Raw genomic sequence first — 24,361 nt, 5'->3', positions numbered from 1 at the left:
TGTGTCAGGATCAAGTAAACAGGTACCTTATTTTTGTTGGTTCATTGCCCCCCCTTCTCCTAAGGGTTCACAATGTAAAATTACAATATAAAAAATACAAAACACACAAAAACAACCCAATAATCCCCCCTTCCACACCACCTTTAAAAGTGCATCGGATGTCAATCACTCAAAGGTCTGGTTAAAGAGAAATGTTTTTACTGGCTGCCTAAAGATGCATAATGAAGGCACCAGGTGAACACCTCTGGGGCAAGCGTTCCAAATGGGGAGCCACCACAGAAAAGGCCCACTCTCGTGTTGTTGCCCTCCTGACCTCACAGGGAGTGAGCACAGATTATGATCTCATATGGAAAGAAGCGGTCGTGGAGGTATTGTGGTCCTGAGCCGCTCAAGGCTTTATAGGTCAAAACCAGCACGGAAACTAGTAATTGGTAGCCAGTGCAGTTGGACCAGGATCGGTGTAAGATGCTCAAACCGTCTTCCTCTGGTGAGCAACCTGGCCACCAAATTTATGCACCATCTGAAGTTTCCGAACCATTTTCAGAGGCAGCCCTACTTATAACACATTTCAGTAATCTAACCTAGAGGTTACCAGAACATAGAGAACAGTAGTTCCAGATAGGGGTGTAGCTGGGCCACCAGCCGAAGCTGATGGAAGGCACTCCGGGCCACTGAGGCCACCTGAGCCTTGAGGATCCAGGGGGACCCCCAGGAGATTTGTTAGGGAATCAATCAAGAGAGGTGATTAAGTAGGGAGGAACTCCCTGTGGGGGTTTTATTTTAAAAAGGAAACTAGCTTTTGAGTGGCTTTATACTGAACTGAAAGCTGAAACTTGGACTGAAGCCTGTTGACTGTAATTCATAAACCACACTTAACAATGTTAAATGACGCCTACACCACCCTTGATCTGGGTTTTTTCCGTTACCTTTCATTTTAAATTGTAAGGTATACTCTAGTTTTTAAATACTAAAGTCCTCTTTCACTGGTTTTAAACAGAACTGAAAGTTGCTTTTTTCTAGGCTTTAAGCTTTCATGCCACTCCTTTCCACCTAAAATACCCAAACTTTTAAAACTGGAGAACCTGAACTGGGTTCAACCAGATAGCTAAGTCTACTTTTTCTAATTCTAAGCTGAATACCCCACTAGTTTTGTCTCTTCTGTGTGGAACTATATATTAATCTTTTTTTCCTTTTCCTTTCCTTTTCTTTTTTATTCCCTCCCCAAAATTGGGATTTAATCAAGGTTTCTGGCTTCCTGTGGCCCTTAAAAAGTCCCCTGCTAAGGTAGAGTGAAATCCCACTGTGGTGGAGCTGAAAACTAGGATTCTCTAGACTTGTATCTTTAACTCCTAAGCAATGGGGGGGGGGGTCGTTTTTGTTTTTTTAACAGATTTTAGTTTCTAGCACAGAGGTCAGCAACCTTTTTCAGCCGTGGGCCGGTCCACAGTCCCTCAGACCATGTGGTGGGCTGGACTATATTTTTTGGGGGGAAATGAATGAATTCCTGTGCCCCACAAATAACCCAGAGATGCATTTTAAATAAAACCACACATTCTACTCATGTAAAAACATGCTGTTTCCCGGACCATCCGCGGGCCAGATTTAGAAGGCAATTGGGCTGCATCCGGCCCCCGGGCCTTAGGTTGCCTACCCCATTCTAGCACACTGCGGTCTTTGACACCCATGAACTCCAGAATAAGGTCCAGATTGTATATATATGTGGTATAGGTTTTTTTGGGGGGGGGTACGCCAAACCCTGAAGGGACGCAGGTGGCGCTGTGGGTTAAAGCCTCAGCGCCTAGGACTTGCCGATCGAAAGGTCGGCGGTTCGAATCCCTGCGGCGGGGTGCGCTCCCGCTGCTCGGTCCCAGCGCCTGCCAACCTAGCAGTTCGAAAGCACCTCCGGGTGCAAGTAGATAAATAGGGACCGCTTACTGGCGGGAAGGTAAACGGCGTTTCCGTGTGCGGCTCTGGCTCTGGCCAGAGCAGCGATGTCACGCTGGCCACGTGACCCGGAAGTGTCTCCGGACAGCGCTGGCCCCCAGCCTCTTAAGTGAGATGGGCGCACAACCCCAGAGTCTGTCAAGACTGGCCCGTACGGGCAGGGGTACCTTTACCTTTACCTTTTACGCCAAACCCTAGAAATTAATGAATTCTAGGATTGTGATAATTAGGGATGGGAAGGGAGAAATATAAATTGCAGCAGAATTCCTGGGTAGCCTGCCCAAGCCAGGGCCATTAAGGGAACCATAGAGAGCCATTCCGTGCAAGAGAACGTCTTTCTTCCCGCCCTGGGGTATGGACAGAGGGCAAGGGGTTTCTTGGAAGAAGGAGGAGAGAGAAGAGCTGAGATCCATCTTTGGAGGGTGCTAGCTGCAGGTTGCCTATGTTGCTGCCTCTTGCAACGACCATGTCATAAGATCTGGACTCTCTCCATGCAGACTGAAGGTGTAGATAGGTGAATAAATCATATTTCTTAAAGCCAGATAGTCGCCGCCTTTTCTATGTTCCAAAGGGACACAGACCCTGTGGCAGTGCCTGGGACCCCTGGGCTCTTGACACCACTTGGCAGAGAGAGGGGCAAGCAGCTGACTTTTGTAACAATATATTTGGCCAGACAGACGGTGCATCCTGACTGCATTTTATTAAAGGATGTATTTTCTAATTTTGGATCTCTCATCTGCAAGGCTTTCTAAAGCATGCCTCAGGAAATGTGAACTTAGAAAGGAAAGGAACCCCCAAAATTGAGAATGCCAAAAAACCAAAATGCCTTATGCATGAACTTAGAGCCACTTCTGTATTTCAATATATTTCATCATTTGAAATACACATTATCTTTAGGACCCACATCCAGACCCCAAACACATTCAAAATTTATTCAAGAAGTCCAAAGAAATACTAGGTTGTAAACACACCAAAAACACCACAGGAAATAAACTGACTTAGCTTTCTCTAGATTTCATTAATGTGACACTATCTTTGCCTTCCTGTATGTTTCACTCCCAGATTTACAGCTGAAACTTCACAAGATCAAAGTAGTCCATCTGTGGGGAGCCAAGGGGATCGTGGCTCCTTCTCACCAGTAAGGGCAAGAGGGAGGGCAAAATCCATAGTCTGGCATGGCTGGCAAATTCTCTCTGCTTGATCCCCTCTCTCCAAAACAGTGCTTCTTAGCACAATCCTTTGGCACGCTGCTGTTTATCGGCAGTTAGAGCTCACTCACATTTCAGCCTGCGGTGGGTGAATCACATGGAGGGAGCAGCCCTCCCCAGAGGGATAAACATCTGATTTCAGCTGTGCGCAATGGGTGCTTGGCTTGGGTGCCCCAGGATTAGACTGTCCCTAAGAATGCCATACAGCAGTCAGAGAGGTTTGCAGAAGACACACTTTTGTTAAATGAAAACTTACAGGATTGCTCCTGCGGGACATGCGCTGATTGGAAACTGCTTCAAATATTTTCCAAGTGCAAACAGTATTTGCACTGTTTATTTCCTTGTCTGCAATCCCACATTATTTGTGCTTGTTGATAATCCTAACATTTTTGGTTTAGTAAAAAAAAATTGTGTGTTTGTAGCATTATGGTTTTAAAAATGTGGACATGAAAGTTGGGGGTGGGGTAAATGTCTGCAGAAATCTTCTATATCAGATGGGTGACTGAATCAAATGGTCAGCCGTTGCAGTGGGAGCCCAGCATCCTTTACCCCCCCCCCCCCGTCCTATGACTAGCAAACCTGAAACAAAAGAAAATAGTACTTGTTCATCAAAGTGCATGACTTAGACAGGTGGCAGGTCAGAAGCCTTATCCTGCCTGGCACATCCTTTTCTTAGGTAAACTGCAAGTGATAGGTTGCCGGGGGAAGTCAATAATTCGTTCGTGGCTTCTTTGGGCCGGGTGAAGCAGCAGCCTCAGGCAGTGAGAGATGTTGGTGGGGACACAGTGTGCCCCACAGCCTGCCCTCCTGCCCCAACTAGCTCCTTTCAGGTGTGGCAGAGGATGCGGCCTCCTTGCCCAGGTGAGACTAAGATTAAATTCTCTGCTCCTCTTGCTGCTGTTTGGGGAATAAGGAGGTTGGCAGCTCCTTTCTCTCAGGCAAGATAATGTCTGGGGCTGGCCCTGTTGTTTCTGGATACAGTGTCATCTTCTGAAGAGAAAAATGTAAATTAGAGGAGGGGGACAGAACTTTCCTCACCTGTTTAAATGTAACTGGCAGTTTTGAGTCAGAGAAATAAAAAGTCACGTTTTGGGCTCTGCTAGGCGACTGGAGAAGGGACGCAGGTGGCGCTGTGGGTTAAAGCCTCAGCGCCTAGGACTTGCCGATCGAAAGGTCGGCGGTTCGAATCCCTGCGGCGGGGTGCGCTCCCGCTGCTCGGTCCCAGCGCCTGTCAACCTAGCAGTTCGAAAGCACCTCCGGGTGCAAGTAGATAAATAGGGACCGCTTACCAGCGGGAAGGTAAACGGCGTTTCCGTGTGCGGCTCTGGCTCGCCAGAGCAGCGATGTCACGCTGGCCACGTGACCCGGAAGTGTCTCCGGACAGCGCTGGCCCCTGGCCTCTTAAGTGAGATGGGCGCACAACCCCAGAGTCTGTCAAGACTGGCCCGTACGGGCAGGGGTACCTTTACCTTTACCTAGGCGACTGGAAGTCTCCCTGGAGATCTGCTGTGAGGGGCCTTGGTTTTCTGTGTGAGTGTGAAATCCATGCCACCACATCATTGTAAATTAGGGCTGCCATGTTACAAAAAGTGAAAATGAGCATCTTCTTTTTATTGCCAACCCCACTTCCCATATGGGTTGCCAACCAATTTTTTAAAATTCCGCTACTTTCTACGGACGAATCCCTGATGTGTCAGGGAAATTCCGGACAGTGGTCTCCTTCAAAGGAAACTATACTTTGCTAAGTGCTTCGCCTATTGAACTGCTCACCACTGAGAGATGTGTCGTGAGTGTAGGACAACATATATTTTAAAGATAGTTCTGGATGGAGTAGATCTGGCATGAAAGTGCTTCGCATTGTAAAACACAACTCCGGTGAACGTGAGGAGTTTCTAGAAAGAACCAGAGAACCCTGAAGCGCAGTAAGAGGCCATATTAATGCTCCGGCAAGAAGCTGTTCAGAGTCAAGTTGTCCATATCCGCCTCTGATCCATTCTCCCCAAGCATCTTTACCCTTTTCACCCTGGGGTGCCTCCCTCCGGCCTCCTCTGCTTCTTCAGCAGCTAGCAGGGATGAGATGCACACCATCTCTGTGTGGTTGCGATCATTCATTTTGTAGGCCCGTTTCTGGCGCCAGAGCATGGTCGCGAGGACACCAGTGGCCACTATGAAAATGCCAGCAATGAGGGCCAGGATGAAGATCCACAGTAAACACTTCCCTACCAAGATGGTGGTGCCACTGAGAGATGTCACTGAGCGGGGCTTCTCCTTGGTAGTGGTGATGGTGGCTGAGATAGTAACCTTTGCTATGAAGGAAGGCCTGGTTGTGCCAACGGCTTGCCTCAACTTCGCTGTGGAAACATCTGAACTGGCCACCATGGACTGAGAACTTGTCACATCATCCAACAATGGCCAATCGGTGGTGGGGCTTGGCTTCTCAGTCGAGTGAGGAAATATCACCTCTCCCTTTGCTATGAAAGAAGGCTTGGTTGTGCCAACGGCTTGCCTCAACTTCGCTGTGGAAACATCTGAACTGCCCACCATGGACTGAGAACTTGTCACATCATCCAACAATGGCCAATCGGTGGTGGGGCTTGGCTTCTCAGTCGAGTGAGGAAATATCACCTCTCCCTTTGCTATGAAGGAAGGCTTGGCTGTGCCAACGGCATGCCTCAACTTCGCTGTGGAAACATCTGAACTGCCCACCATGGACTGAGAACTTGTCACATCATCCAACAATGGCCAATCGGTGGTGGGGCTTGGCTTCTCAGTCGAGTGAGGAAATATCACCTCTCCCTTTGCTATGAAGGAAGGCTTGGCTGTGCCAACGGCATGCCTCAACTTCGCTGTGGAAACATCTGAACTGCCCACCATGGACTGAGAACTTGTCACATCATCCAACAATGGCCAATCGGTGGTGGGGCTTGGCTTCTCAGTCGAGTGAGGAAATATCACCTTTCCCTTTGCTATGAAAGAAGGCTTGGTTGTGCCAACGGCTTGCCTCAACTTCGCTGTGGAAACATCTGAACTGGCCACCATGGACTGAGAGCTTGTTCCTCCAACCAACAGTTTCTCAGGGACCCCTAAAACCATCATTGTTTCTTGGAGGGCAGTAGCAACCTTTTCTGTCTCAGTAGGCATAGATTGTGATACAGTTTTGCCCACTGTGGGAGCAAGACGACGGACACGGGGCACTGGAGCACGAGAGCTCTTTGTGGTACTTAAATGGATTACTTCTTTGGTGGTGCCAACTTCTGTGGATACTTTCCCAAAGGTATCTAGAGTTGTTGTGGCATTAGTAGGCACTTCAGCAGTGGCACCACTGTAATTTTCCCCAAGAGATGTAGAACTCTCTGCTGCAGCCTCTGCGACTGTGAGACTTTTCCTGGCTTGTTCTGCGGTGGCCGCAGGAGGGTTCTTACAGCTACCATCCTTCTTTCCACAAGGTAACTGAGGGGATTCCTGGCCATCATCTCCTGCCCTCTTCCACACCCACTGTCCCGGGGAAGCGAACTGAGAGCCTGCATTGGCAGGGAGGTTGTATGACTCCACATCCTCAACAGCAGCGCCATCTTGGATAAGGAGTCTTAAGGTTGGGAGCCTGAAACTGCCAGCTGTGAGGAGACTCCAGAGAACCACCCAGAGGGAGAGCCAGAAGGGAGCCATTTTACCTGGGGTGGGTGGAGAAAGGGAGCCAAATACACATATTAATATTTGTCCACAAGTCTCAAACCCCCCACCTCCCTCCACCTTACACCTCAAAATGGCTGCCACAAGAGACTCTTGGTTAAGTATTGGGGGCAACAGGGGTGCCATTTGGGGCTGTTTTTGAGGGGTCTTCGCCCCTCTTCTAAAGGCTCAGGCAGAGCATTGTCTGTCTTGGCTACTTTTTAATTTGTTTGTAACATTTAATAACCCACCCTTCTGCCCTATCCTGGGAGAAAGTAGAGGTGGGGGGAAAAGATCTGATATCAATACATGGCAGCCGACTCACAAGAGCCGAGGGGAAGAGCAAGCATCAATCCTAACATTATTAAAGGACTGAAAGGGTTAAAATTAAGGAAATGAAATGGCCCCTGGTGCCCAGTGCCAACCAACAGTAGATTCAGGGTCAGGCAAGTCTCTCTGGAGAGAACAGCATAAGTGGGGGGCATTTTTCAATTCTCTTAATCATTTTGCTTCAGACAATTAAGATGTTTCCATCACGTCGCCCATGCAAACTCTTCTCAGCGTGGCATCACGCGTCGCAGGCCAGGTGCCCCCACCTGCAGTCTGGCCACTGCAATCTGCACCCGCTGGGCCTTCTGCACCAGCCCCAAGGGCGGCACTACATAGAGCACATTGTAGCAATCCAGCCTCGAGTTTGCCAGCGCATGGGCTGCAGCCACTCTGCAACACAAGCTTAAATGCCAGCGCATCATGAGTTGCTGCCAGGGCAAATCTGTTAGGCTTTGAGATGCCATGAGGCTTTGTAGCACCTGAATTAGCTGGGATGCCCAAAGCAGGTATGAAAGTTTGTGCATGCCTAGAAGCAGAGCAGTCTCTTGCCCATTTCCTGTGTCAATTAATACACACTAAAGCGCTTTCAGGAAGGGCAGCAAGCAAACCACAAACGCTTACGTATTTTTCTCTTGCAACTGAGCCCAGCCCTAAAGTGAAATGGTTGCTGGGTGATGGTTGTTTATGCTTTTTTAAGGTTAAGGGAGGCCAGATTGGGAGATAAATTACTTATGTCCAATGTACAGTGAATGTCTGATGTAGATTTTTTTCAATTTTGTTCTGTATGGGACAATGACAATAAAGATTATCGTATCGTACTCCTCCTGCATGAAGAAGATGCGTGAGGAGCCTTCCTGCCTGCCCTCAGGGACCCCCTGCAATCTTAAATCGACAAGGATGGCGGAGGAGGGGAGAAGAAGCAGGCAGACAAGGATGAATGTGAATAAATTCTGCTCCGTGCATTTAAAGTGGGTTTACTTAGAAATCCCCTTCCATGAACTCAAGCGCCCCCCTGGAGAGGTCAAACTGGCGGCTTGTGTCCTCTTGTACGGCTCTTTTTACTGAAATCTATACATAATTTTCATTGAACCCATTTTATCAAATATGCCAGGAGAATCAGATGCTTTTGATGTCATTTTACTGCTTTCAAGTCAAAATGCATCTATAACCTTCAGTGTGGCCAAGTTGTTGCAGCAAGCAAAACTCGCCAGCAACTGACCTCAGAGACATTCTGTAATTCCCCTCTTTGGAGTTTATGACAAGTCTATAAGTTTGAAGATGTTGCTGCCCATTTTATTTTATTCTATGCTACTTTTATTTCATTTCACCCTATTATACAAATCTAGATAAAGTGTTTCAAGTGCTTCATTTTACTTTCTGTCAGTCTACTGTTGAAATGCACTCAAACTCTGCCAGTGGGATTTTGTTCTGTTTTGTTAATCTTTAAGAGCAAGCGAGGCACTTCCTGGTCCTCCTGGGTTTGGACATCTCCTCAAAACGAGCTGCTCCGCAGTTCAGCTTTGGGCCACCCTCTTTCCTGTGACCCCCAAATGCAACTTCATCACCCCACCCCAAAATATACATACCCCGAACGCAGAACAGCCCAGTGAAGAGAGGGAGGCAGCTTCCTTAGTCCACAGAGCCAGGGGAGACGGCAGTTGCACAGACAGGACACGCACCGGGTGCGAAAGGGACCAAACTTGCCAAATGTCTGTGGCTTCAGGCTCCAAAAAAAGAGAAAAGCAACCGCCCACTTCCATGCGCACACATCCATTTGTCTTACATGCTGTGGGGCAAAACAGGAAACCTTCCGTGAAGCAGTACGAGAAAGAGGCGAAATCAGAAGAGTTGTGGTGGTTTTGGAGAACACACATGATGCTGCTTCCTCTTCTTTGGTGGGGGGGGCAGTGTGCAACAGCGGGAGGTGGGGCTATGGGCCCTACATTTGCTCTGCCTGGGGACCCTGAAGAAGACCAGGCCTCCGTATGCTGGGCTTTTCTTTAAGGACCTTCTGCGTTTGCCTCCTCGAAAGAAAGGGAGGAAGGGGAAAATTCAGGACTCATTTACATTTATTTATTTGTTTTAATATAAAAATTGGCCTGTGATTGTTCCACCGCCAAGTGATGTCCCTTCCGCTCATTTCCAACTTCAAAGGGAAATCTACTAGGGACTGTTAGGATACAGTTCCCTTCCACCTTAAAAGGGTCAGGCATGACTGCTGTGTATCACATGCCTGTTTACGTCCAGCCCTGTCTGCTGGGAACTTCCCTTGTATGTTGCTTTTGTCTTACTGCTGCTTTGCTGGACACGGAGGCAAGCAGACATGTTTTCTTATGTTCCTGAGCTATGCTGAATAAAATGCTGCATGTTTTGCTTGCACATCTCTCTCTGCGCCTCTTCTACTGTGAGGTGCTTTACACACTCTGATGACAGAGCTTGCACGGGTCTTGGAACGTCTCTGAGGCTCGTGTCACTGACTGACTGATGCTGTTCCATGGGAGACCGTGATCGTCCTGGCAGTATCCCAGCAGGGACGAGGCAGCCCAATGAGAGTTTACTTGGTGGCAACCCAAGGCAGGTCTTCCCATGGGGGCTGGTGTCATGTGCAGCCAGGTGAAATTGATCCAGCTCACATATATCTGCTCCAAAAAGAAAGTTTATCTCCCGCAATACAAAGTAAGAAATCTGGAAAAGTTGGAAACTCTGGTGGAAGACCATTAGTCAGTCTCACTTGGGCTGTGACATATATCTTGGAGGGTGTTTCCAACTAACTTTTACTCAAAGTAGGCCCACTCAAATGAACAGACCGAAGTTATTTATGCCCTTTTATTTCAATAGATCTGTTCTGAGGAGGCTTAACATTGGATACAGCCCTCTGTCTTCAAGCATGAGGGCTTTCTGTAGTGTTGCATGAAATGCTGTCACGAAACTCCCTACACTTGTGCAACCATTCTCACCCAAGGAGCTCCCTATACTTCGTCTTTTGCTCGACTGGCCAGGGTGCTGCAGTGGTTCGTGGCAGACCAGGGTTATGTCCACATGAGGGCTTGAAGCGCGGCAAGGCCCAGTCCTCTTATTAGAATACCAGAATGTAAGCACCTGCTGGATCAGGCCAGTGGAACATCCAGTCCAGCATTCTGTTCTCACAGTGACTAACCTGATGCCCGATTCCCTGTGGGAAAGTCGCAAGCAGCACAAAGGCAACTGTCTCCTGCTGCTGCTTCAGCAACTGGGATTCAGAAGCCTGGCTGCCTCAACTGGGGAGGCAGAGAAAAGCCATCCTGGCTAGCAGCCATCGATAGCCCTCTCCTCCACCATGAATTCGTCAAATCCCTTTTTAACGACATCCAAATTGGTGGTCATCTCTGCCTCTTGGGGGAGCTCCATAGTTTCCCTTTGTGCCGTGTGAAGGAGGACTTCATTTTATGTGTCCCAAATCTTTCAGCATTCAGCTTCATCGGATGCTCCAGAGAGTTCTAGTGTCGAGAGAGAGGGAGAAAAACTCTTCTCTCTCTGCTTCCTCTGTGCCAGGCAGCATTTTATAAACTTTTTCCACATCACCTCTTACTTGCCTCTTCTCTAAACTAAAACGCCTGAAGGGAGGCAGCTTGGCAAAGGCATTTAATCGGGCACTGCAGGGGCTGAAGCCCCACCTCTGGGCAGAGAGGGCTTCTGTTGGACCAGGGAGAGCCTCTCTTGGCCGGGTTTCATAGGCAACCGTTAAGTTGCAGGATTGCTGCTGCAAACTTGATGTTAATTGACACCTGCAGACCTCACTGTGCAGGAGGACATAGCTTTCCACCTTAATAAAAGCAACTTCCACACATGGATTGCTGCTTGTGTCTGCTTTTTGTTGTTTTAAATTGTTTTTATTAAAGATTTTCTTGGGTAACAAAAGTACATACAGTGTCTCTGCTTTCAATGCATAGAGTCCTTTCTACAGATCAGTTATATTTGATGTGAGACACTAATGTTACGGACAAGATGAGGTTGGAGAAGAGAGATGGGGAGAGAGAAGGGAGGATATTGAACTTTCGATCTTTTATATGGAGTTCATGAAAGGTTTTTATGTCAGTATCATGTGGGTAGGTTCTTTGCTATTCATTTATTACTTTTGATTGGCTACTTGCTTTCATTGTCTTGATGAGCATATTTCAATATTGCTTTGGTGTACCTAAATTTTTAGCACATTGGGTGGTGCCCAACGTTAGCCTGCTGAAATTAATGGACATAATGACTAATGGACAATTCTAATAGAGGTATACCTTATCTTAGGTAGACTTCTTCCAGCGGCGCTGCTAGCAGAGGGACTCAGGAGCAGTGGCGATTTCACAAGCGATATATTGCCCAGTGAAGCCGCCATCCCACTCGCAGAGGGAGGAAAAAGCTGCGCTGGCAAGGGGCTGATACACCTTGTTCCTTCCTCTGCATCTTTAAGCTGCTGGGCTGAGGAGTGTGTGGCTGCCACTCCACTCAGCCAAGCAGCTAAGGCAGTGGTGGCAAACCTATGGTGCACGTGCCAGGGTGGGCACTCGGCGCCCTCTCTGTGGGCACGGTCACAATTGCCCCAGCAGGGCCATTACTGGGGGGTGGCAAAGTGGGCAGCTGCTCCCCCCACCCCCCCCACTGCGGTCCCCAGGACGAAGGCCTGTTATATACTTTGGGCTTTACGAGGTGTCTGACCCTCACCTGAGGCTATTCCAGCTGATGCGTAACACACCCACTTCCCAAGCTAAAGCCCCACCTGGGCGATTTCACTATTCAGGTCAACTTTACAAGGTTTCTCCTCCAAGGTTTGTTCATCAAAACTCACCATTTCACAGCACCCCACAAAATGTCCCCTCGGTTCCCTAACCTGCGGGGTCAAGATTTTGCTGTAAATTCCATGTTAATTTGCTGTGTTGGCACTTTGCAATAAATAACTGGGTTTTGTGTTGCTGTCTTGGCACTTGATCTCTAAAAGGTTCGCCACCACTGAGCTAAGGGATCCCCGGCCCTGGCTCCTGCGCAAGCGGGGAGAGCACCGGGGATGGCTCTGCAGGGAATGGGGAGCCCTCCCGCACCCCAGCTGAGAGCTGTACAAACAAGCTGCCTTGTCCCAGCCCGCTAGGCACGGGGCAAAGCCGCCTCAGCTCCTGCGGTGAGAGCTGCAGCAATTTCACCCAGCGCCTGGCAGGCTGAGGCCCATGCAGCTTGTTTTTTCAACATTGCGGTGTATCGCCAGACCGTGATGTTTGGCTGGTGATATACCACAACATTGAAAAGCTGATATCACCCAGCCCTAGTACACGTTATGATTGATAAACTCACCAGGCCTGATTGTTTAATAGACAAGGAGGAAGGCATTGTTCCCCAATAACAATGCGTCACCCCCCTCCACTCTTGCATTTCCACAGCCACTGTTTTTCAGGGAGGCATCTTCTGTAGGACTTACAGGAATTTATTTCACAAGCTCTTTTGATGCCACTTCCTGTCTTATTTATGCAAATAGATGATGCGACAGATGTGGGGGGTGGGAGGGATCTCACTCCTGGGCCAGCCCCCATATCTCTTGCTCTCAGGGCAGTGCCACACTGGTGGCTCCCTCTGAAATGGTCAGCAGTTTGCCTGTTGAGAGAATGTGGCTTTTGTGTGTGATTCACAAGCTGCTGTGTGAAACTTTTTCTGCTGGAAGATAGAGATGAACGTTCTTTAAACAAATCAATAGCCAAATCATGCTGTGTTCTGCTCTGTAGTGCTTGTTTTCTAGAGAAGAGGCAACAGGTTTTTATGGGTTCGATGATGTTTGGCCCAGTTGAGACCCTAATTGCCACACTTCTGTAATTCCAAGATTGATGCCTGAGTTACGGACCTTGACAACCAGGGCTATGCCACCTGTGGCCTTCCAAATGCTCTCAGGCTCCCCACATGAGCCATAGGCAGAGATGGCGGGAGATGTGGCCTGTCTCAGGCTCCACAACCCAGTTCTAAACCAAGCACCACCTTTGCCAATGCCCAGTGACTGGTTCTGTGAATTTGGGACCAAATGCTGAGGGTTATGGAGCGCACACGACTGCAAACTGAAAGCAACCACCTCCCTTTACCTCTGGTAACTTCCAAGTACAAAATGTGGACTTTTTATTTCCAAGTTTCTACACCCCCACAGAAGCTCGGGACCGGAATGGGAAGGCCGCACACAGTACAATGGCTTTGTCCAATGTTGCTGGAAGAGGCAGCATGAGGAAGCTTGTCTTAGGCTAGACAAATTCATGGAGAATATCTAAGGCCTGGTAGAAAGATGGAACCTCCAGGTTCAGAGGAAGTCTATCCCTTCATGCTAGTTGCTGTGGGTTGTGAGTGAGAGAAGGCTGCTCCCCTCATGTTCTGCTTGTGATCTTCCTAGAGGCTTCTGGCAAACAGGATGATGGATGTGGTCGGATCCAGTGGGGCTCTTCTGGTGTTCTGTGTTAGCCCTGCAGGAGCCATAATGTCTACTTCCAGCATGACATGTGGGGTGAAGCCCACGCTTGGGCTCTTTCAGAGGAAAATAAAAGACGACCACAGAACGCAACATGGTTTGGGTTTTTGTAATCAATGGTTTTTTTTAATCTCTGAAATTGGAAGCAACTATTTGGACAGAACACTTTGGGCACTCTATAAGAGCGCATCTCTTGAATACCTTTTGCTGGGTCTCGTGGGGGGAATGTCACAGCTCGCAAGAAGCTGCAGGCACTGACTCCTTCTGAGCCTGGTTAGGCATCACCAGATCCTTTAAATAAAGACAAGCTACACATCCAAGGAGGCCCTTCTCACGCCCCTCCCTTCAGAAATAAAAGGAGAGAAAAGGGCACCCAGGAAAGCCAGCGCTGCTGCGGGCAGAGGGAAGTAGGAAACTGGGAGGGGACGACACCTGGCGTTTGGAAAGAAAAAGCTCATCTCTCCTCCTCACCAATTTAAAAACAAAAAGGTCTCCAGGACATAAGACTGAAGCAACATTTACAGACGGACAAGGTAATAACCCTTGGGCCGGGGAGTGAGTTCCCTTATTCCTTCTGAAAATTCACACCTCCTCACCAGCCACCGAGCGCAAAACACCCCAAACATCCACTTACCTCAGAACTGCCTCAACTACAGACACAGTATTTGCCACAATTGCCCTGCTGCTTCTTTCACACACAACTGACCACCTGATCCTGTTCAACAACGCACATCCATCGCCCCAACAGCACATTTGCAGCGAGAGTTAACTCCGCTGTCCCCCGTGGCATAATTTCCCACCCCAGGCATGAAATATCTTCCCCAGACCACAACATTCTTGTTCTGAGAGGTTTGAACATGCAATTGGGGGGGGGGGGTCCACCTTAAGACATTCTATCTTCAACTACTGACGGAAAAGACACATTTTGATCCCAGGTGAAGCCGTGCAGGACCGCCAGGCCTAAAGGCAGTTTCTTTAGACCAGGCGGGTAGAGAGTGTGGTGTGTGTTTTAAATAAAGGAAAAGAAAAGTATGCAGTACTCAAAAGCTTTTAAAAGAAAGAGGCTTCCAAACGGATCCATTGGCCCACACCACTTTTGCAAGATGCTGGGTTTTCCCAGGTGCCAGCTGATCTCAGCACACCTGCAAAACTCGGAAGCCATGGGGGCGAGGGGACAGTGTGAATAATCCTGACTAGCCAAAGCAAATCCAGCACAGTCCCCTCTTGAAGTGATGCTTTAAAGTGCTGCAGCACAAAGCATCAAGGTGACACAGCCATGGATGCAGACTGGCTCTGGGCGTGTTTGGCAGCAGCATCCAGCTTTGCCCCTAGTATGTGACCATGCCTGTTTGGTATGAAAAAGCCTCATGTTCCCTGTGGGGTGGCAGGAGGAGAGAGAAGAAAGGGCAGAAGACCTCTTCCATCCAAGCCAGAAAGACCCACTTCGGATTCTCACAACCAAAAACAGCTGAGGAACTCATACGAAGAGAGACATGACCTCTTCTGCTGTGGTTCATGCCCTTTGTGAGCAGCCTGAGGCCACCCTGGAGCAAGTAAGCCAGGGGCTATTTATGCGCCAATGCTAAGAAACGCCTTTGAGGGGTGGGGGAGAATCCTGCAGCTCTTGTTTACTAGCGATGGAACTTGGCTGCAGCTGATGTTGCAAGAGATTATGGCAGATTCTTGGGGGACGAATGTCTTGGAACTTGCTCACTGGAGCAGCTTGTGGGCTTCATCTTCACTAAAGGCAGCCTGGAGGTGGCAAGTGCAGCTTCCAACCTAACAGAGATCAATCAGGTGATCCAGTGAGCCAAAAGGATCCCTACCTGGGCTGGTTCCTCCAGTCCAATGCTCTTCCCAGGCATTGACTGAGCTGCTCAGACTGACTCCCTGTCTGCCTCCAAGGCGCTGTGACAATCAAGGAGTGGTTGCCCTGCACCATCGAGATCAAGGGGGTGTCCTGGGACAATCAAATGTGGACTGAAAATCCTCAAGGGACAGGATAGATACTGTACTTAAACACACACACACACAAGTCATTTCAGAAGACCTTAGTGGCAAGAATGAGGAAACCCTGGCAGGACCCAACTATGAAAGTTCTAGACACAGAGGATGGAAAGAAGAGCAGGGATAGTGAATATTCCCAGAGGGCAACTCAGCTGCTTGCACAACTTAATGGTTGGTTGTCCGTCATTCTTAAAACTTTATATATAGATGATAAATAGAACAAATATTGGAAGGGAAACATGGACCCAAAATTAGCAACCACCACGACATGCCAGGTTTTGACACTATTAAGATTAAACCAGAAGCACAATGTGAGTTTGAATAAGGGCAACACAGACTTCAATACTCAGCCCTGGAAAAAGCATTCAGTCCCTGTGATGGTATGGAGGGGAGGGGAGAAGAATGGATATCAGGGGTTTGGGATGCATTTGTAGGAGGTCAGAGAGCTGAAATTGTTTTCAAGGTTGGATCTTTCAGACATGGCAGTGGACCCACCACTTCAACTGTTCAAAGATTAAAAGGCTTACACAGAATTCCTTTGTTCTCTGAATGGCACATATACACACAAAGCAATGTTCCTTTAGATTAAAAATGCAAAAATACTGCAAAATAATAAAAAGGGGGGGAAATCATGACTTTAAAGTTTTTTTAAAAAAAGGAATTTCTAAAAGGATTTTTTTAAAAAAAAATGACGTAATTTTGGTCCTGAATCCTAGGAAGTCTGACAGATTGGCTCCTCACTGGTGAGGTGGAATGGTTGGCTTTCAGATCAATGAGAGGAAACGGGTCACAACAGCAGCAGTTTTGAAATGGCCACACAGTCACCAAGAACATCAGGAAATAAAATTTAAAAAATCACTAAAAAGGTTTGGCTTCAAATTGGCTTCAGCTGGAGCTTGTGAATTTGGGAGGAGAAAGTCTTGACTGGGAAGTGCCCAAGGTGGTCGTGCTGGGGCAGCTTTGGAAAATGAACGCCCCCCCCAAATGGCAGTGACTCCCCCCAGCCCCCATCCTGCAGTCGGCTCACAGCTTGAGTTCTGCTTCCTTCCTTCCTTCCTTCCTTCCTTCCCTCCCCGGTCCCCCAGCTGCTGGGCTCTCAGACTGCAATCTTTGCCATCTGCTGTTCTAACTTGGAAATGCGCTCGTCTTGGTGGGCGATGGTGCCTTTTAGAGATTTGAGCTCTTTCAAAATTTCATCCAATTTGGCTTCATTTTGCTACAACAGTGAGAAAGAGAGACAGAAATGGAAAACAGTGAATACTAGAATAATAATGGGAGGAAGAAATCCCACATAGAAATAGAATGGGACACTACCAACACATGCAATTTGTTCACACAGCAAGAAGGCTGGATTGCAAGAACACTGATCTAACCCCACAAGAAGAAGCAGAGGTTTCAGCACAGAGCAAAGGAAGCTGCCATATTCCAGGCTGGACCATTACACTATCTAGCCTTAGATTGCCTGCTCTGTCTGGCAGTGGCTGCCCAATGTCTCAGGCTTTCCCATCCTCTGCCACTAACTGAACCTGGAATCTGGTCCGTGCCCAGAATGGGCTCTCCACTGAACGAGGGAAGGGGCAGGGAGCTGGGTTTTGCCCCAAAGGCCGCTTCTGCTTTTAAGTGCCCATCCCAATATAAGAAGCCTGCTTATGTAAACCTGCATTCCACAGGAAGGCCAAGCCAGCAGGGCATGCTGAGCGAGCCTGGAGAGGCAATTCCTGCTCCAAATTTCTCAATAATCTAATGCAAGTGGGGAAATGAGTCTATTTCAGACTCCATACACTGAAAGCTAAGAAGTTATTTTTTTACTCACGGTGTTTGAGGTGTCCGCTGCTTTTTTGGGGGCACTGATGAGATCGCTTTTCTTATTTGCTGCCAGCTTGTTGTCTAGTATGTTCTTCTTGACCACCTTGAGATCCCTGTTTTTGCCAGGAATGTATCCATGCTTCAATGAGATAAGGATGGGGTCGGCATTCTTTCCATCAAACCACTCCTCAGCTTCCAGGGAAGCCTCTGGACCAGCCGTGTCAGGATAGAGATCATCCTGGAAAAGGTCAGACTGCAAAAGGGAGGTGGGGGAAGATACAACGGCCACATCAGTAACTGTGCTGTGAAAAGTCCTACAAGACACTCACATATCTGAAACAACGCAAACACTCACCTTCCGAGGGACAGTCATGATAATGGGCTCGCACTTTCGCTCATGCAGTTTGAAGAACCTTTGAAAGAAAAGAAGCACACATAGAGGTAGAGGTAAAGGTAAAGGACGCCTGCACAGTTAAGTCCGGTCAAAGGTGATTATGGGGTTGCGGCGCTCATCTCACTTTGAGTCTGGCCCATCTAAGGTCAATATCCTGTCTGACCAACCAGACAGACGCCTGTGGGAAGCCACAAGCGCTCTGCCCTTTAGCCTTCAGAGCCACACTGCCTCCAATGCTGGGGGGAAGATATAGCCAGTGTGACTGGAGGCCACTGATTCCTTGTCCTTTTTAAAAGTCAACTCAACTCAAAGCTAAGGCATGGCCCAATTTTCTTCCTCTCTAGGCCTCAAAAGGACCTCAAAAGAGCAGCTGAAACCAAAAGGACGTTCCACTGTTAAGAAAATCCTGAGGCTGGGTAGATTTTTCTTCCCAAATATGGAAGCCACAACATGCATTTCAGGAAAGTATTTTGCTGCTGACCGATGAGATCCTAGAAGTGTCAGTATTTGGGGCTATGACAAGGGGAATGCCACCTGGCTTGCTTTATTTGTCAATTTCTTCTTTTAAACAGATTATTCTTCTGATGTAGACAAGTTACCCTGACATCCAGCATGCCTTGAGACATCACTTCCTTTACAAAATCTTCCATCCCTACATCATTTGAAACAGTTCAGATTGTATAGTGCCAAATGGTGGGCATGTGACCCAGAATGTTAGGGTGCCAAGCCAGAGATCCCAGGGCTGCAGTCGGGGTCGCTGGCACTCCTCCCGGCCGCTCGTTACCTTGCTATCTCGCACTTGTTCACATCCAAGCCCCTCTTCGGCATGAAGCCCATCCCTCTTTGTGGCTCTTTGCTGCTGAAGGTGTTGAGGTAGTGCACATAGGGCGACTCATCTGTGATCTCAAAGTAGCGAATGCTGCTGTCACCCTGGAAGAAATTGGGGAGGGCAAGCAAGTGACTATGGGCCCGGAATCCTGCTCGCGGGGGTGAGGTGTGTGCTCCCAGACCATCCCTTGTACAACACGCCCACCCTTCAGGCACCTGGTGTCTCTGGCACATTCATGAAGCCTCCAGTGTGAATTATGTCTACGGACACGTGAAGCAGCCTGCAGGACCAAGGCACAGGCCTGCGCATCCACCCTGCCGCTGCCCACAGTGGTAGCCAGAAGCCTACAAGCAACGAGCCTTTCCTCACCGCGGCCCCCTCCCCACCAACGGGGATACAAAGTGGCACAATGCCTTTGAACAAAGCGTTAGCGTGGCTTGACTGTATCTAAAAACTCCATAATTTAGTTGGGTGTTTTGCAAAGCAGGTCTTTCTTCTGCCTCTCCCAAACCTGCTAACTAGAGGGCTGGCATTAGGAAAGGAGGAGAAAAGCTTCACTCTCCCCGCCCTGCAGCCACAGTCCTTGGGCTCCTTCATACAGCCCCAAAGCAGTTTTTAAACAAGAGGGCAGGTAGTGTTTTTTTCCTACTGCATGTTCAAGATTTCATAAAGCCTCACATATAAGGCTGCAGAATCAAGAATCACGCCCCCCCCCCAATGGACGACAGCACATTGTTCAGTTAATTCTGCCTGACAAAATTCTCAACTTATCAGTCTAACAGGTGTCTGTTTAGGACAGCTCAAACCTGCAGCCTGGGCAGACTGTTCTGATTAGCCTTTCAGGACTCCACCAAAATAACATGGGATGCAATGCAGCACCAGCCTCGCCTCACCCCCCAAAATCCAAGGTGAGAAAAAGAATGATTCTCAAACCACATGTGAAACTTAACAGTGACCCTGTGGTTTTGTAAAATGCCTAAGCCATAGATTGAGAGGGGGCCACGAAACCATTGCGAACCCCTGGGAGGTGCACACCATATCTTGAGGGCAGCCTAAATTCCATAACATCAGCAGCTAAAAACATTGGGCTGGGGAAGCCACCACTGACACGTGAGGAGTGACCAGAGATGGGGCACCATCAAAGAGGTCTAATATTTGGAATTTATTCCACAGAGAGGAGTCGTCTTCCCAGGGTCAAGAAGACTTCTTCTTGCTCGGGCTATTTAGATGCTCTGATTTATCTTAGCAGTATGGGAATGGAGTGGTTTCAATGTTTCATGTTATGTTTTGCCGTTTTAAATGTGATCGTTACTGTTTTCTGTTGCTTAATTGTTAGTCACTCTGGGATTTATATTTATAAATATTTGTAAATATAAGGTATAAATATTTGTAAATAACTAAACAAATCTGTACAGTATCTAAATTCCTATGACAGACTAGTGGTCCTGAGGGACTTGCAAACCAATGATTTGAAAACTGTTAAGAAGAAGTGGAGTTGGTTTGTTCTCTCCTTTGGTATATATCACGTGTCGCTTATGATGTGAAGTTCTGCATTCTCTTTATACACATACACACATGAATCCACACACTCTAGAGCGGGGGGCGGGGGGGGGAGCAAGAATAAATAATTCCCCCAAGAACAAGGAGATGGAGTAGCAGCCAGGACAACCTTTGCAGGCAGCACTGAAATGCCACAAAGAGGCTGCTTTTCTCAGACAACCGTTCTCTTCGGCACAGCAGCCATGACCTACCTTTCCACATAAGTAAATGATGTTGGTGTCTGGGTCATAGAAGGGTAGCAACACGCCATTGCTGGTGTCCATTTCATGGAGGGCAATGGGCTCTTCCATGCTTTTCTGCAGAGAGAAGAACGGCATCTTACATTTGGAAGACATGGACTCTGGTGACCCTGCCAGTCAGTATGACATTGATGTTGCTGGCTGCCCAGAGAGCAAACACCAAAATAAAATTTAATGCACAATATCTGAGAACTACAATTTGCTGCAGTTGTCACACTTTTTGCATGTGACAGATCTCATCTTCCAGAGCATTTTGGTGTTTGATATAGTTTGTTGCAATGAGTTTCAGATTAAGCCATATACTAATAATAATATAATAATAGTAGTAGTAATTTATTATTTATACCCCGCCCATCTGGCTGAGTTTCCCCAGCCACTCTAGGCGGTTCCCAATCGCAATACAGCATTAAATATTAAAAACTTTCCTAAACAGAGCTGCCTTCAGATGTCTTTTAAAAATAAGATAGCTGCTTATTTCCTTGACATCTGGTGGGAGGGCGTTCCACAGGGCGGGCGCCACCACCGAGAAGGCCCTCTGTCTGGTTCCCTGTAACCTCACTTCTCGCAGTAAGGGAACCATCAGAAGGCCCTCGGAGCTGAACCTCAGTGTCCAGGCAGAACGATGGGGGTGGAGACGCTCCTTCAGGTATACTGGGCCGAGGCTGTTTAGGGCTTTAAAGGTCAACACCAACACTTTGAATTGTGCTCGGAAACGTACTGGGAGCCAATGCAGATCTCTCAGGGCTGGTGTTATGTGGTCCCAGTGGCCACTCCCAGACACCAGTCTAGCTGCCACATTCTGGATTAATTGCAGTTTCTGAGCCACCTTCAAAGGTAGCCCCACATAGAGTGCATTGCAGTAGTCCAAGCGGGAGATAACTAGAGCATGCACCACTCTGGCGAGACAGTCCGGGGGCAGGGAGGGTCCCAGCCTGCGTACCAGGTGGAGCTGGTAGACAGCCGCCCTGACCAAATTATCTAAAAAGACCCTATCACCTGCCTCTGTCCTGAGGTGCGAAGGGCCTGGGCTGTAAAAGGCAGTTGCAGAATTAAATAAAAGTAAGTAAATTAACCCTTTAGGTCCCTTCCAACTCTACAATGCTAGGATTCTAACTTAAAAGTTTGTTTCCTAAGGGAACATCTGAAGCATCAAGACAGAGTTGCAGAGTGAACACGTTTGTTGGCAGGAAGGGCTGCAGGGGTCAGCAGCCTTTTTCAGCCATGGGCCGGTCCACCATCCTTCAGACCATGTGGTTGGCCAGACTATATTTTGGGAGAAAAAATGAACAAATTCCTATGCCCCACAAATAACCCAGAGATGCATTTTAAATAAAAGCACACATTCTACTCATGTAAAAACACGCTGATTCCCGGACCGTCCGCAGGCCGGATTGAGAAGGCGATTGGGCCGCATCCAGCCCACAGTCCTTAGGTTGCCTACCCCTGGAATAGGGTGTTGCTGTTGTTGTTGTTTGCTGAGCTCTATGGCAATGTTTGATGGCAGCTAAAGCACTTACAGGGTTCCAGAGTGCAAGCTGCCTTTCACTCATCCGGCTGAAGCCTGTGGTGAAGACGTTCCCATCCGAGAGGAAGATGGCTCTCATGGGTCGGGCTCCCTCATGAGCCTTCTCTTTCTCCTGGTTTGGGGGAGGAGAAGCAAGAGAGGAAAGAGAGGGAAATGGTAGCAACAGTCACTGATATTATCTCCTAACGTCCCCAATGAGACTTGCAAAGCAAGCTGTGAGGGCATCTGAAACCAAAAAAAAGATGAATGTACTTACAAATGGAAGGATTCACCCTCCACTCATGATGTCTAGCCTTCAACCCCCAATCTGCATGAGCAGACAAAGCACGAATGCATAAGCATTATGTACACAACAGAACATAAAACCCAATCCCCAAATGCTGATGAAGCCACAAGTGGCACAACGGTGCCTTGAGTTTCGGGAAGAAAAGGGCCTAAGTATAGAAATATGAATAGCTTCCCGGTGCACAATGAACTTGGCTTTAAGTGAGGGAAGGCGCCGGGGGCACGGGGGAGGATAGCACAGCTTCCTTGACAAACCACCACCTGCCATTTATTTATTTATTCATTCATTCATTCATTCATTCTTCTTCTTCTTCTTCTTCTTCTTCTTCTTCTTCTTCTTCTTCTTCTTCTTCTTCTTCTTATTTCCCCAGCCACTCTGGGCGGCTCCCAACAGAGTATTTAAAAAGTGATAAAATATCAAGCATTAAAAACTTCCCTAAACAGGGCTGCCTTCAGGTGTCTTCTAAAAGTCAGACAGTAGTTTATTTACTTGACATCTGCTGGGAGGGTGTTCCACAGGGCGGGTGCCACCACAAAGAAGGCCCTCTGCCTGGTTCCCTGTAACCTCACTTCTTGCAGGGACGGAACCGCCAGAAGGCCCTTGGAGCTGGACCTCTGTGTCCAGGCTGGACAATGGTGGTGGAGACACTCCTTCAGGTATACTGGGCTACATACAGCACATACTCACTGCAACAATCTCTTGTTTCCTGGGGTCAATCACTCGGATCTTCTTGTCCTTGGATGCTGTGCAGATGAGGCTCCCATTCCAATTCCAGCTCACGTTGTAAATCATGTCTTGGTGCATGTCATCCAGATTTATGAGGGGCTCACCTGTCCCCACGTTCCAGATGATGATAACATTATCACAGCCTGAAGGAAGGCAATTAAGAAATAAAAGCCCGTTACCTGTGCGTGTTTTAAGGGTTACCTGTTAATATTTTCCGCTTCCCTGAGGTATGAAAATCCTTACAGCCAGCACTCTCTAAAAGGAGCCTCAAGGTGGCTCCAGCTTTGCCACCCAGGAAAAAAAAGGAAGGAGAACACGATGGAGCTTTCTAGCCCAAGAAGGTCCTCTGACCCCTCTCTGCTCAAGCACCAGAGAAAAACTGATATTATTCTGCTTTTAATATTTCAGCTGTGCTCTATTTCTTTGTGACAATTTCACTGCTTTTTTATTTCACCTCTTGGGTGTTAGTTGCCTTGTGCGGTCGCATTTGTGGGCAGAGATACATTTTAATTCAAACAAGAAAGTCAGTAGTTTAAGCCTCTATTTAACACACAGACAGGAAACCTTAACTTTGCCAACATAAGAGAATGCAGGCTTTCAAGACTCAAAGAATTCTTCATCAAGCAAACCAATTACTAGCTTGCAAAGGGCCAAGTCAACCTAGACTGGTTCAATAAAGAACATCATTAAAACAACACTATCAGCACTTAGGATATGGAGAACCATTTCCCAATAAATTAGCACATTAATGGGTTTTCTATCCTTCCCCCCCCCCCAAATATCACTGACCCTGCACACTGAGTTCAGTGATGCATCTAAAAATAACACCCCAAACTCCATATCTGAAAGTCAAAGTTTGGCACAGAATTGGGGGGAAAGCACTGTGCCTTTTCATAGGTGCTAGTTTAGAGTCAAAAGAAAAGGGGAGGGGGGAAACAGGAATACTTACTCCAAAAGTATAAGCAGCTTTAAGAAAACTTAATGCAGATTAGAAATTTATGTAGGTTTTCAAAAGAAGTGGCTGTGACACATGACACAGGGGGAAAAGGAAGGCCAAACCCTCCAGGAAGCGGATCTTGCCCAACTGGTCATGTGAGCAGAGTATGGCCTTGCCTCCTTTCTTAACCACAGGAACACTTCCATTCGTGGCTTTGGGAGAGGTTTTTCTGGCTCTGCAAGAGCTAAAGGCCAGGCAGCTGGGAGAAGCCAATTCCTTTTGTTCCTCAGGGATCCAGAGCCTACCTGCACTTAGCAGCACATTGTGCGCAGTGGGGTGCCAGGCCACAATGCCCACCCTTTTGGAATGGCCTTCCAGGATGACCACAGGCTCTGTCAGGGGCAGCGTAAGCCCATTCTCTGGGATCTGCCAGACCTGCAAAAA

At 48.0% G+C, this 24,361-nt stretch overlaps 2 protein-coding genes across 4 annotated transcripts in view; both read right to left on the bottom strand.

Moving 5' to 3' along the window:
* Positions 1–2,778: 2,778 nt before the first annotated feature.
* SELPLG (selectin P ligand) lies at positions 2,779–9,040 on the bottom strand. 2 transcript variants are annotated; one of them, XM_079949600.1, is made up of 3 exons: positions 8,935–9,040; positions 4,628–6,823; positions 2,779–4,251 (listed from the first exon to the last, which is right to left on the bottom strand). In XM_079949600.1, the coding sequence occupies exons 1-2, from the start codon at positions 9,023–9,025 to the stop codon at positions 5,088–5,090; spliced, it is 1,827 nt and encodes a 608-aa protein (XP_079805726.1). In that variant the 5' UTR covers positions 9,026–9,040; the 3' UTR covers positions 2,779–4,251; positions 4,628–5,087. The 2 variants fall into 2 exon arrangements, with proteins under 2 accessions (XP_079805726.1, XP_079805727.1); XM_079949601.1 differs by having other exon boundaries at positions 8,738–9,037.
* Positions 9,041–13,706: 4,666 nt separating this feature from the next.
* CORO1C (coronin 1C) overlaps positions 13,707–24,361 on the bottom strand; it is a 73,846-nt gene continuing 63,191 nt past the window's right edge. For both annotated transcript variants that reach the window (XM_079949778.1, XM_079949777.1), the window contains exons 4-11: positions 24,223–24,352; positions 22,942–23,123; positions 21,961–22,080; positions 20,396–20,500; positions 18,600–18,745; positions 17,777–17,834; positions 17,429–17,674; positions 13,707–16,831 (exon numbers count right to left, since the gene is read on the bottom strand). In XM_079949778.1, the coding sequence (XP_079805904.1) occupies positions 16,712–16,831; positions 17,429–17,674; positions 17,777–17,834; positions 18,600–18,745; positions 20,396–20,500; positions 21,961–22,080; positions 22,942–23,123; positions 24,223–24,352 (1,107 nt within the window). In that variant the 3' untranslated portion in view covers positions 13,707–16,711. The remainder of the gene's footprint in view (positions 16,832–17,428; positions 17,675–17,776; positions 17,835–18,599; positions 18,746–20,395; positions 20,501–21,960; positions 22,081–22,941; positions 23,124–24,222; positions 24,353–24,361) is intronic.

This window comes from Podarcis cretensis, assembly GCF_951804945.1.
Source record: "Podarcis cretensis genome assembly, chromosome: 13".
Classification (NCBI taxonomy): domain Eukaryota; kingdom Metazoa; phylum Chordata; class Lepidosauria; order Squamata; family Lacertidae; genus Podarcis; species Podarcis cretensis.
Note: the sequence above shows the minus strand (reverse complement) of the source record. Positions and strands in the feature narration are given on the sequence as shown.

Bases quoted from the DNA above. Each gene is read 5' to 3' on its own strand.
- SELPLG (XM_079949600.1), bottom strand. From the start codon at position 9,025: ATGTGTGTTCTCCAAAACCACCACAACTCTTCTGATTTCGCCTCTTTC. The intron at 6,824-8,934 runs GTAAGACAAATG...CACCCACCCCAG, and splicing joins CCTGTTTTGCCCCACAGCAT to GTAAAATGGCTCCCTTCTGG.